Raw genomic sequence first — 12670 nt, 5'->3', positions numbered from 1 at the left:
TCAGAAAATATTAAAAAGAGAATCTTTTAAGCAGATACTGACAACAGCCTATTTCATAAGACAATTGTTAATCATATCTTTATCTAACCAAATTTCCTAAGACTGAAATGTTTATGCACACTGCTTTAAAAAGGAAAACCCAGTCTTTAACACAATAACTAAGAAAATGCCGTGAAGGCTATGTTAACCAATTTGATGAAAACATTTCAAATAGTATATAAAACCAGCACATTGTACCCCATGATTGCATTAATGTACACAGCTATGATTTAATTTAAAAAAAAAAGAAGGAAAATCCAAAACTTAGCCAAAAGAACACCACACTTCAAAAATCTAATCTCTTACTCCTTTACAAAGGAAATGCTGAGCCAATTTATTAAATGACTACATCCCAAGTGAGTAATCTCAAGCTTATATATTTCACTTTTTCTTTAAGATCATAGGGAAATATAGTCGCCCTTGGTATCGATGGGAGATTGGTTCCAGGACCTCCCTCAAATACCAAAATCCAAGGATACTCAAGTCCCTTACATAAAATGTCATAGTATTTTGCATGTAATACACAAACATCCTTACATATACTTAAAACCATCTCTGGTTACTTACAGTATCTAATACAGTGTAAATGCTATGTCAATAGCTGCTATACTATTGTTATCTGGAGAATAATGACAATAAAAAGGTCTGTACATGTTCAATACAGACACATTTTAAAAAATATTTTTGATCAGCGGTTGGTTGACTCCACAGATACAAAGGACTATATGTTTCCAGATACATGTCCCCCCTTTTTCTCATTTTTCTGAGTTATAATGAACGTATTTTTTAAAAACTTACTATGGGAAACTTTAAACATCCAAAAAGAGAGAGATAGTTGTTAAACCACCATATACCCATTATCCAGCTTCAAAATTATCAATATTTTGCTAATCTTTTTTCTATCCTTCCTCACCATTTTGGGGAAAGGTGGAGGGTACAAAGTAGAATATTTTAGACAAAATCTGAGGCACATGCCATTTCACCCATAAGTACTTCATATGCATTTCTAATGCAATGGGGCATTTTATTTTTACAAATCACAATGCTATTATCACAGTTAAACATTAACAATTCCTTAATACCATCTAATGCTCAGCTCATATTTAAATTTCCCCAATTATCTAAAAAAGGTTTTCTTGCAATTGGTCTGTGTCTTTAAAACAGGGTACAAACAAGGAACACATATTGCATTTGATTGTCATGTCTCTGGAAGTTCTCTTAATATTTAACAGTCTTTCAACCCTTTTGACCTTCTCCAGTTGTTAATGCCTTTTTACTTTTTTTTTTCCTTTTCAGACACTGGGCCATTTGCCTTTAAAATGTTCAACAGCCTGACCAGGCACAGGGGTTCATGCCTATAATCCTAGCTCTCTAGGAGGTTGATGCAAGATGACTGATTGAGCTCAGGAGTTCAAGACCAGCCTGAGCAAAAGTGACACCCCGTCTCTACAAAAAAAAAAAAAAAAAGGAAAGAAAGAAAAAGAAAAGATTAGCCTGGCTTGGCTACTTACGAGGCTAAGGCAGGAGGATCACTTCAGCCTAGGACTCTGAGGCTGTAGTGAACCAGGATGACACCACTGCACTTTAGCCTGGGCAATAGTGAGAGTGACTCTCTTAAAAAAAAAAAAGAAAAAAATCAGCAGTCTGCATTTGGCTGATGTGTCCTCATGGTATCTTAACTTGTCCTCTATCATTCATATTTCCTTTAAACTGGCTGATGTAGAAGCTTAAGAAACATATTCAATTTATTTATTTAGGCAAAAATAGACACAGGGCTGGTGCTGTACTGCCCACAGCATCGCGGCAGGGGCACGGAACTCTGAGACGTTACACCGGGTCAGCTGTTGACATGGGGACTCTAACTGACTCCTTATAAACTTCCCCATTACCCTTCCTGCAAGGATACATCTACAATGATCATTGCTAGGATACATCTGGTCAGCTGTTGCGATGGGGACTCTGACGCCTTAGAAAATTCCTCATTACCCTTCCTGCAAGGATACATCTACTCATGATCTTTGCTTATAACCATAATTTTATTAGGGGTTGCAAAATATTGATTTTTATAATTGCAGCATTCCACAGGCAATTGTAATAAGCTGGATTCTTCTATGAAAAACTTTTATCAACTATTCGGTTACCCTAAAATACAGTTCATACAAGAAAGGCAGTATAAATGTTTGATTCTCTTTATAAATTTTCATAGCAGTAAGTTTGTGCTTAAGAACCTCCAATGCAGAGCAAAACAAAAAAGCTTTTCTCATGGTTTCAATCACACAAATGATTTGTGGTAAATCAGAATATTCCCTCACATTTACCCATCTAATCTAACACTATGCCATATCTCCTTCAATCTTGGATTACCAACCACAATCCCACAAATGTGACTTGGATTATATAAGGAAAATGACTTTGCCATTTTCTTCACATTACTCCTTAAGTTACCTTCTCAATGAACCCTACCCTGACCATTCCATTTAAACTGCTACCACCTCTTTACCTCCACATACCTGACGCACTTCTCCTCTATTTGTTAACCACTATACGTTTTTTTTGAGTCAAAGTCTTACTTTTTCACCCTCAGTAGAGTGCCATAGTGTTATAGCTCATAGCAACCTCAAACTCTTGGGCTCAATGATCCACTTACCTCAGTTTTTCATTTTTAGTACAGATGGGGTCTCGCTCTTGCTCAGGCTGGTCTTGAACTCCTGAGCTCAAGCCATCCACCCACTTCTGCCTCCCAGAGTGCTAAGATTACAGGCATGAGCCACCAAACCTGCTCCCCGCCCCATTTTTCTAATATCTTCTATAATTTACTCATTGTAATTATTGTTCATTATTTCTCTTCCCGCCAAAATACAAAGTCCATGAAGGCAGGAGTTTCTTTTTTTCTGTTTTATTCACTGAGCTATTTTTAGCACCTGGAGTGGTGCTCAGTAGATATGGTTAAATAAATAAATGAATATTCACCACTTCATTTTTTATTTTTTTTGAGACAGAGTCTCACTATGTCACCCTTGGTAAAGTGCCATAGCGTCATAGTTCACAGCAACTTCAAACTCCTGGGCTTAAGCAATTCTCTTGCCTCAGTCTCCCAAGTAGCTGGGACTATAGGTGCCCACCACCACGCCAGGCTAATTTTTTGTTGTAGTTGTCACTGTTGTTCTGGCAGGCCCCGGCCGGGTTTGAACCTGCCAGCCCTGGTGTCTGTGGCCAGTGCCCTAACGACTGAGGTACAGGGGCTGAGCCTATTCATCACTTTATTAAAGAAAAATTTTAATAAACTCTATTTAGACAAACAATTGGTCGATTTATTTCGTACTAGGAAACCTAAGAGTACAATCTATTTTAAGACCTGAATATATATTTTCAGGAAAGATTATCAAACATGAATGAAGTCTTATATCTTCTTTACTTCCCTGATATGAACTGTTATTAATTTTGTCTAATAAAATAATTGCCATTTGCAATAGTGATGACTATACAATAGTATTTCAGCAATAGTTTTCTTGTGAAAATCTTTTAAAATGTCACAAAAGATGGGCAACTGCTCAAATTTCAAAGCAAGCATACTTTGTGTTAAAACACGTAAGCTTTAAATTCCATTCAAAGCAGCAGTTCTCTGTGGTCTGGAGACATCTTTGAGGGGGTCCCCAAAACCCACAGGGTCCCAACTCTTTCCCTAATACTACTAAGACATTATTTGCCCTTTTTACTGTGTTAACTGATATTTGCACTGTTAGTGCAAAAGGAACAATGGGTAAAGGTCCTGATGCATTCACTGACCAGGTACCAAACTGAACTAGTCATCTTCATAATTTTACTGTACTTACAGTAAATAAATGCCATTTCACTTAAGTATGTCCCTAATGGAGTAAATATTATTAATTTTATCAAAGCCCAACTCCTGAGCCTTATCTTTTTAATATTCTCTAGGATAAACAGAAAATACACACAAAGTACTTCTGCTTCATACTGACGTATGAAGTTTATCTAGAGGAAAAGCATTTAATATTTTAAGTTGTGAGTTAAAGTGCCACTTTTTACCTAGAATACAATTTTTTTTTTTTTTAGACAGAGTTTTATTTTGTTGCCTTCAGTAGAGGGCCACAACATCATAGCTCACAGCAACTTCAAACTTTTGGGCTCAAGCAATCTCCTTGCCTCAGCCTCCCTAGTAGCTGAGACTACAGGCACCTGCCACAACGCCTGGCTATTTTTAGAGATGGGGTCTCCTTCTTGCTCAAGCTAGTCTTAAACTCCTGAGCTCGGGTGGTGCCTGTGGCTCAGTCGGTAAGGCGCCGGCCCCGTATACTGAGGGTGGCGGGTTCAAACCCGGCCCCGGCTGAACTGCAAACCAAAAAATAGCTGGGTGTTGTGGTGGGCGCCTGTAGTCCCAGCTACTCGGGAGGCCGAGGCAAGAGAATCGCTTCAGCCCAGGCGTTGGAGGTTGCTGTGAGCTGTGTGAGGCCATGGCACTCTACCGAGGGCGATAAAGTGAGACTCTGTCTCTACAAAAACAAACAAACAAACAAACAAAAAAACTCCTGAGCTCAAGCAATCCACCTGCTTTTGCTTCCCAGAATGCTAGGATCCCAGGCATGAGCCTGCACCTGGTCCCTAGAATACAATTTTTCCTTTAAAAAATGACATTTGCACAAATGGTGGGAACTACTCTCCTAAAACAAACAAACAAAAAAAAGAACTAATGACTATCTTACTCAGAGTTAGATTATTTGGCAGATATTTTTTCAACCAAACTTGTCTCTTCAAGAAAAACCATTAGGAGTATTTGATTCCAATGATTAAAACTTGAATTTTAAAGCTAAAATTAGTATTGTGGGTAACTTATATCGGTTATCATGATCTTTACAGATTCCCAATAATTATTTTCTCATGAGATGACCAGTGATTTTAACCAATTTAGTGCTTTGATATTACATAATTGTCAAAATTTGGAAGATCTATATAACTTAGTGAACTATATTTTCTAAATGACCAATATACAATGTTACAAAATCATACAGTGGTTAAAAACCAATGAATTTTAGTATAACAGCACAAAAAGTTAATTTATATGGTTTCAGATTCCATTTTGTAATTGATCTTTAAGACTGTGATCCCCGGGCGGCGCCTGTGGCTCAGTGAGCAGGGTGCCAGCCCCATATGCCGAGGGTGGCGGGTTCAAACCCAGCCCCGGCCAAACTGCAACAAAAAAAATAACCGGGCGTTGTGGCGGGCGCCTGTTGTCCCAGCTATTCAGGAGGCTGAGGCAAGAGAATCGCTTAAGCCCAGGAGCTGGAGGTTGCTGTGAGCTGTGTGATGCCACGGCACTCTACCAAGGGCCATAAAGTGAGACTTTGTCTCTACCAAAAAAAAAAAAAAAAAAAGACTGTGATCCCCAACCCCTGGGCCTTGGACTGGTACCAGTCCATGGCCTGTTAGGAACTAGGCAGCAAAGCAGGAAGTGAATGGGCAAAAAAAGAGCAAAGTTTCCTTCATCTGTATTCACTGCCTGAGCTCCACCTACTGTCAGATTAGGGCTGGTATTAGGAGCTAGAACTCTACTGTAAACTGTGCATTTGAGAACTTTAGGTTACATGCTCCTTATGAGAAATCTAATGCCTTATTGGGTAGAGCAGAGCCAGTGATGCTAGCACTGGGGAGCAGCTACAAATAAAGAATGGGACTATCTAGGTGCAGGAAAACAAGCTAAGGGCTCCCAACGATTCTGCATTACGTTGAGTTAACAATAGAAATAAAGTGCACAATGAATGTAATGTGCTTCAATTATTCCCAAACTATCTCTCCCTACTCAACCTCCAGTCCATGAAAAAACTGTCTTCCATGAAACCAGTCCCTGGTGCTAAAAAGGTTGGGAACTGCTGCATTAAGACACTACCATTTGTTGAGTTTTGGGATGGTATCAAAGAAGAAATTATCTGGAAAGGCTATTAAGATATTCCCTTTTCAAACTACATAATTGTGTGATTTTTCTTCATATACTTCAACCAAAACAATAAATTGATGCAGAAGCTGATGCAAGAATCCAGATGTCTTAAGCCAGACATTAAAAGGGATTTGCAAAATTACAAAACAATGCTACCCTTCTCAGAAAATTTTTGGTTTTGAAAAAGTTACTTTTGGAAAATATATCATTTATATTAACATGGAATGGGTTTATTATTGTTTAAATGAATGAAATAGGGCAGCACCTGTGGCTCAGTGGGTAGGGTGCCACCCCATATACCGAGGGTGGCAGGTTTGAACCCGGCCCCTGTCAGCTAAAACAGCAGTACCAACTGCAACAAAAATAGCCGGGCGTTGTGGTGGGTACCTGTAGTCCCAGCTACTCAGGAGGCGGAGCGAAGAGAATCACTTAAGCCCAAGAGTTGGTGGTTGCTGTGAGCTGTGATGCCACTGCACTCTACTGAGGATGACAGAGTGAGACTCTGTCTCAAAAGAAAAAAAAAAAACTATGAAACTAATTTATGGCTTTCATATGAAAGCTATAACCCAGTTATAACCTAAGAATATGGGGAAGGGGGAGAGGGAGGGGAGGGAGGGGGGAGGATGAGCAGAGGGAGGGTGATTGGTGGGATTACACCTGCAGTGCATCTTACAAGGGTACATGTGAAACTTAGTAAATGTAGAATGTAATTGTCTTAACACAATAACTAAGAAAATGCCAGGCTATGTTAACCAGTGTGATGAAAATGTGTCAAACTGTTTATAAAACCAGTGTATGGTGCCCCATGATTGCATTGATGTACACAGCTATGATTTAATATTATTAAAAAAATAAAAAAATGAAATATCTTAAAATTTCAATTTTAATTTCTAATATATCAGGAGATATAAGCATTAATAAATCCTTTAATATTCTCTTAGACCAAAAAGTTTGAGAACTGCTCTTTTACAGTTTAAAAAGTACCTTCCCAATCTATCCTTGTAACATCTACTTAGGTATCTGTCCTCCATGTTCCTCAACTGACAAATTTTTCAGTGTTGTTACCTGGGTAGCTTACCTTGCATTCACAATGTTTCCAGCATTCAACTCTACCATTTCTTCAAAACCAATTGCAAATATATCAGTTGGCTTACTTCTTTTATCTACAATTAAGCATCCAATAAATACTTTAAAATAGAGCTTTAATCAAAAGGCAACCCCACCCAACACAACGTGATACCAGATCTCATAAAAATCCATTTTTGTGTTTTGAGAGTATTCAAACTCATTCAAGGGAAAAAAACTCATGAGTGGATAAAATTACCTTAAATTTACTTTCTATTCAGGTGTTCTAAGTTTCTTTCTATAAGATTGTTATTCTTAAAGATCCTTAAGTCCTTTCAGAAATCATTCTGAAAGAACTCCTGCTAAAGTTTGTACCAGGGACAGCAGAGAAGCCAGTCCTCCAAAGCTATTCAGGTAAGGCACAAAGAATAAAGTGGCTGAGAAACTCTCTCAAATTAGACATAATAGCCTGGAGAAATTTTTCACATTTGAATCTGAAAACCCTGAGCTTGATCTTTTTGCTATTTCCTAGGTGGAAGAAATCCAGGAAAACTACAAGAGATCCAGGTGTTAAAAGATACCACTCCATCCCAGCTAACAGTGCTCTCCTAACTGACAAGGACGAAAAGAGAACACAAGCTGCTTGAGATAAGCAGCCCAGGGGTACTTTGAATACCCTACGTATCCAAATATAAGGACAAACAGAAAGAACCTATAAATACTACAATAAAAAATATTGCTATTATGTGCAAGGCTCATATATCCATCCTCTCATTTAATTATCACACAAACAACCTGTAATACATATTGTTTTGCCTTTTATTTAAAGACAGGAGGCTTTAGAGTACCTAAGCAACTTGCCCAAGTTCACACATAAAATGCACATGGCACACAGAAACCAAACTGCCTGAGCTCCAATCCTGGCTTTGCCACTACTGCATGACCATGAGCAGATTAAGTCCCTTCTGTATTTCTGTTTCTTTGTCTATAAAATTAGAATAATAGTGTCTGTGTAATAGATCTGGTCTCAGGATTAAATAAATGTATGTAAATCACTTAGAATTACAGTGTTAGCTGTTATTATCATTATAACTTCAAGTTAGGTTCCATGTAAATGAAAAGGGGCATTTTAATAGGCTTAGGGAAAATCTAAGTTAAGTTAAATTCTCAGTACTTAAAGTGGATAGAACCTTAACAGGACTTCAACCTCAACATAATTCTCAACACAGAATTACATTTAATTGGTAGTGAACTGGTAAAAGGGAAAGGAAATCAAAACTATTTTCATCTTTTACCACATAATCTTATTTTATTATGATACTATTGATGATTTTATGATACCAAGAGTTTAAGATATGATTGATTAAAAATAAATAAAAAAGAAAAATTTGTATCTCCTCTATTTGTCATATAAGTCACCTTCACATATAATATTTGGTAATTATATGCAATTTTTAGAAGGAATTAAAGTTGATTTTTAAAAAGAGAAAAATTAAATTCATGATTCTAATCAAAATCTTAACCAAAGTATCCTCCACTAATGCCCAGCTCTGGTAATACCTTGGTGCACAACACCCAAACTGAATGACAACAAAGTTTTTACTGGAACAAACCAGTAATGTCATTATGTACCAACAAATATCAGAATGAGTTTCATAAGGCTGTTTGTGACCCAATCTGATATTTCTCATGTTAGAAACTAAAGGGCTAGAATTTAAAAATGGGATATGAAACTCAAATTACTGATTCTAAAATAATCTTGGTTTATGTCAGTTTAAAATAAAAACAGAACTAGTTTTTCTTTATGTGTATGGTTGCCTTTAAACATTCCTATTTATGTATTTTACTTCCTGATAATCAATTATCAAAGAAAAGGTTTTTTTATCTTACTATTATGTTTTTTGTGAAGCAAAAAATAAAGGTCTAGAAATTTAAAAAAGGTAAATACCTAATCTGTAAAAATGGTGGCCTTCAAATTTATAGCTCCAAGTTTGTTTCATAAATCAATGCAATATGAAATGCTATATTTTTTAAGATCAGTAAGTCATAATCAGGATTTATTAGTTAAATCTATATTATAAAAAGCCAACCTTGAAACTCCTGGATGCCAGCTAACTTGGGTGCATCAAGAAGCCAGTCAGTGAGTGTCTGATTCTTAAAAGCTATGCTGCGAAACTGCTTCCCACCATTCACATTCCAGGTTCCAACACATACTCGAATTTTCTTGGGCTTTGAATACTTGTAAAAATTCTCACACATGCTCTTTAGTACTTTAGAAGATGCTAATCAAAAACAAGACACAACAGAATTTTAGCTGCATTAAACCATTTATAAAAATTGATTTTCATAAGTCAGATACGATGTCTAGAAAGTACAATTATCATCACAAGCACAAACAAGCATAGGACACATGCAAAGGCACAAAAAAGATCATCCTTAAACACAAAGCCTGCCATGAGGCAATTAACCAACAAATCTGAAAAATAAAAAAAATCAATGACATTAAATACAATAGCCAAAGTAAAAAAAAAAAACAAAAAACTATTACAAAACCATTGTGGCAACACAAAACATGCAGAACAAACAATTCTGTTTCAGTGAAATAGCATATTATTTCATGATGTACAAAATCTAATAGCTATACAGTTTTAGGAGTGTAACAATTAACTTTCATATAATTTTTACTAAGAGGCTGGTAAAAATATAAATTTTATTAATGCTTCTCCCCAAACAAAAACATTTAAGGTCCTAGCTATTGACAGGCACCTTGATGAACAAAGGCCCCTGACAAACATACAAATAATGTAAGATAATGAGATGTCTGAAAATGAAAGCTATTAAAGGCTCCCCATCTTGCTCAGAGAGGAAGGCAAAGTCCTTAAATAATGGTCTACGAGACACTAAACAGTTTCTCTCTTGCATTGTTTCTAATCTACTACCTATTTTTTCCCCTTCTAAACCACATTCCATTTTGGTTAAGTTAAATTCTCAGCACTTAAAGTGGATAGAACCTTAACAGGACTTCTGCCTCAAAATACAGAATTACACTTAATTGCCAGTTAACTGGTAAAAGGGAAAGGAAATTGAAACTATTGTCATCTTTTACCACAGATCTTTTACCAAAGATCTTATTTTATTATGATATTATCTATTATTTTATGATACCAAGACACAGTAGTCTTGTGAGGAAATGAGAGTGAAAAAGGGAAAATAACATCTTACATTATTGCAAAACTAGTTTTGACCTGTGGGCTCCCTGAAAGAATAGCTGACTTAGATGATATGTACACAGTATATCCCCATTGTTCCCAAGAACAGATATGCAAACTTCCCACTCTTCTGCTATTTGGTTTTCTGGGCTTTTTTTTTTTTTTAAGAGAGACAAGGTCTCACTCAGTTGCCTAGTAGGCTGGAATGCTGTGATGTGATCGTAGCTCACTGAAGCCTCCAACTCCTGGACTCAAGTGATCTCCTGCCTCAGTACCCCTAAGCATCTGGGATGACAGGCATGCACCACCACATCCAACTAATTTTTTATTTCCTATAGATACAAGGCCTCACTATGTTGGTCAGGCTTTTGCTATTTGATTTGATTACTTATATAGAGGAGTATGGGTGGTAATTAAAGCAGAAAATTTATTTTGGCCTTTTGGTATAGTTATTAAAAGCTAACTGTACCTAGATAAAAACCATTCTCTATTATTATGGTCATCAATGGTCTTTATAATTGAAATCAATGCTATTGTTACTACTGTGAAAAGAGCTTCTACAATCCATTCTATATCAATATCCAAGTTCTATAATGATTACAAAGCTTGAAATATCCAGCAAAATAATTAAGTACATGAACAAAAACATGTTGCCACATTGTATGAATAAAGTCAAGTCAGTTACTAAATCCAATAAAAAGGTATAAATTATACTTAGTTATTCTTAACTGGCTAGCACCTTAACGTGCATAAATAATGAATCTATACTCAAACAACAGACACCCATCCCTAAATTCCATATCATTTCAGAAAACAGGTGCTCCCTTCCTGCACCCTTCTCAGAAAAACAGCAAACATCTTTTCAAAACATTCAGAATAATAACTAAGCAAAACAAATCTTTAATGATATCAAATATTGAATAAGGGAAAGAAAAGATGTCATTTCCAGGTAAATTCTGGCAAAAGTCAAGCATTTGTTCCTTTTGCTATAGGAAACAATAAGACAAGATCATAAACCTTACCCAGGTACAAGATTCCTATGAATAAATAGGCAAGAAAAATAATAACCTTTTGGTCTTATACACTTAACTCTTCTTTATTGGCAATCTTGGAGTTTTTTAAAATTAAAAGACGTCAGTTCATATTTTAGTACCAATCTACAGTTAATGAAAATGTTTCATCCTCAATATAAGAAAATGAGATAATCCCTTCTTAAATACTGTCTGTGAGAAACACTTTGAGTCACCATAAATTATCACAGATGGTGCTCTGAGATTAATCCAATATAGTCACATCTTTTTTTTTCCGTTAGCCTCTTAAGAGTAAGGTATAATACTAACAATGTCTAGTCAATGAAATACAAAAGTGAAATTAAAATAAACTGAATTATCTTTAACTGGAATTAAGCAATTTGCTACAGGAAGACAAAGAACATTGTGTATTTTCTTCTGCATGAAGTATTTAATTTTCTCAATATTATTATAAAATTTCTCAGATTAAAACAAGGAATCAATTTCTGTTATTAGAATTTGAGGGCAAAATGAAAAAGTTTCCACTTACATAGCTTTGTTTACAATATCAATTTTAAAAAATAAAAAAAAAGTTGCTTTTTATTTATAGATTGATTTTCTATACTGTACCTGACTGTAATGTCTGTTCAGAAACTATGGATGCATCAAGAAGAAAACAAAGAATCATTAGTAAAACAACAGGTTATAGTTAAAATCTAGAGTGTTACGAAAAAACATTCTGAAGTGGTCGTTCTCTTTTAAGTCAATTTGATGACTATTTTTTTCTGTTGGCTACAGAACACAAACGTTACAAATAAATGACAAAAAATGATACAAACCCCCTATAAGTAAGGAAAATCCTACACTGACTCAGTGATGTCCACTATTTCACCATCAGAGATCCCAGACTTGTCCTTCTGGTTGCTCCTGTGTGTGTACATGTGTGCACATGTCCATGTGTACGTATGAGAATATGAATAAGAAAACCTAAGAAGCTGGAGGATGCTGAAGATATGGAAGATAGTACAGACTATTACACATATTTTAGTAGTCTTTCTGGTACTCATCAGTTGATAAGTACAATCAGTTCAGTTATAACAGGACACATGCACTCTAAAAACATCACAATGCTATTTGCACAATGGTGCAAATTCCCATAGCCACAAGGCTTATGGCAAAAATGGAGTTAGGGGCACTATCATAAAAAATTTTAATGGTGACACACCAAAAAAGATAGGAACTAATAAAAACAGTAGCACAGCATTATGCAGGTTACTTGATTAAGAAATGCATGACTGGGTGGTGCCTGTGGCTCAGTGGGTAGGGCACTGGCCCCATATACTGAGGGTGGCGGGTTTGAACCCAGCCCCGGCCAAACTGCAAAAAAACAGCCAGGC

At 36.1% G+C, this 12670-nt stretch overlaps 1 protein-coding gene across 13 annotated transcripts in view; it reads right to left on the bottom strand.

Annotated features, from left to right (window-relative positions):
* Window positions 1-12670, bottom strand: part of SYNJ1 (synaptojanin 1) — a 92745-nt gene that overhangs the window by 30974 nt on the left and 49101 nt on the right. For 10 of the 13 annotated variants that reach the window (XM_053564836.1, XM_053564837.1, XM_053564841.1 and 7 more), the window contains exons 13-15: window positions 11904-11927; window positions 9145-9336; window positions 7068-7152 (exon numbers count right to left, since the gene is read on the bottom strand). In XM_053564836.1, coding sequence (XP_053420811.1) covers window positions 7068-7152; window positions 9145-9336; window positions 11904-11927 — 301 coding nt within the window. The remainder of the gene's footprint in view (window positions 1-7067; window positions 7153-9144; window positions 9337-11903; window positions 11928-12670) is intronic. The other 3 variants (XM_053564839.1, XM_053564842.1, XM_053564850.1) reach the window with 1 other exon arrangement.

Source organism: Nycticebus coucang, chromosome 16, assembly GCF_027406575.1.
Source record: "Nycticebus coucang isolate mNycCou1 chromosome 16, mNycCou1.pri, whole genome shotgun sequence".
NCBI lineage: Eukaryota > Metazoa > Chordata > Mammalia > Primates > Lorisidae > Nycticebus > Nycticebus coucang.
The sequence above is the reverse complement of the archived record's forward strand: the minus strand, read 5'-3'. Positions and strand labels throughout refer to the sequence as shown.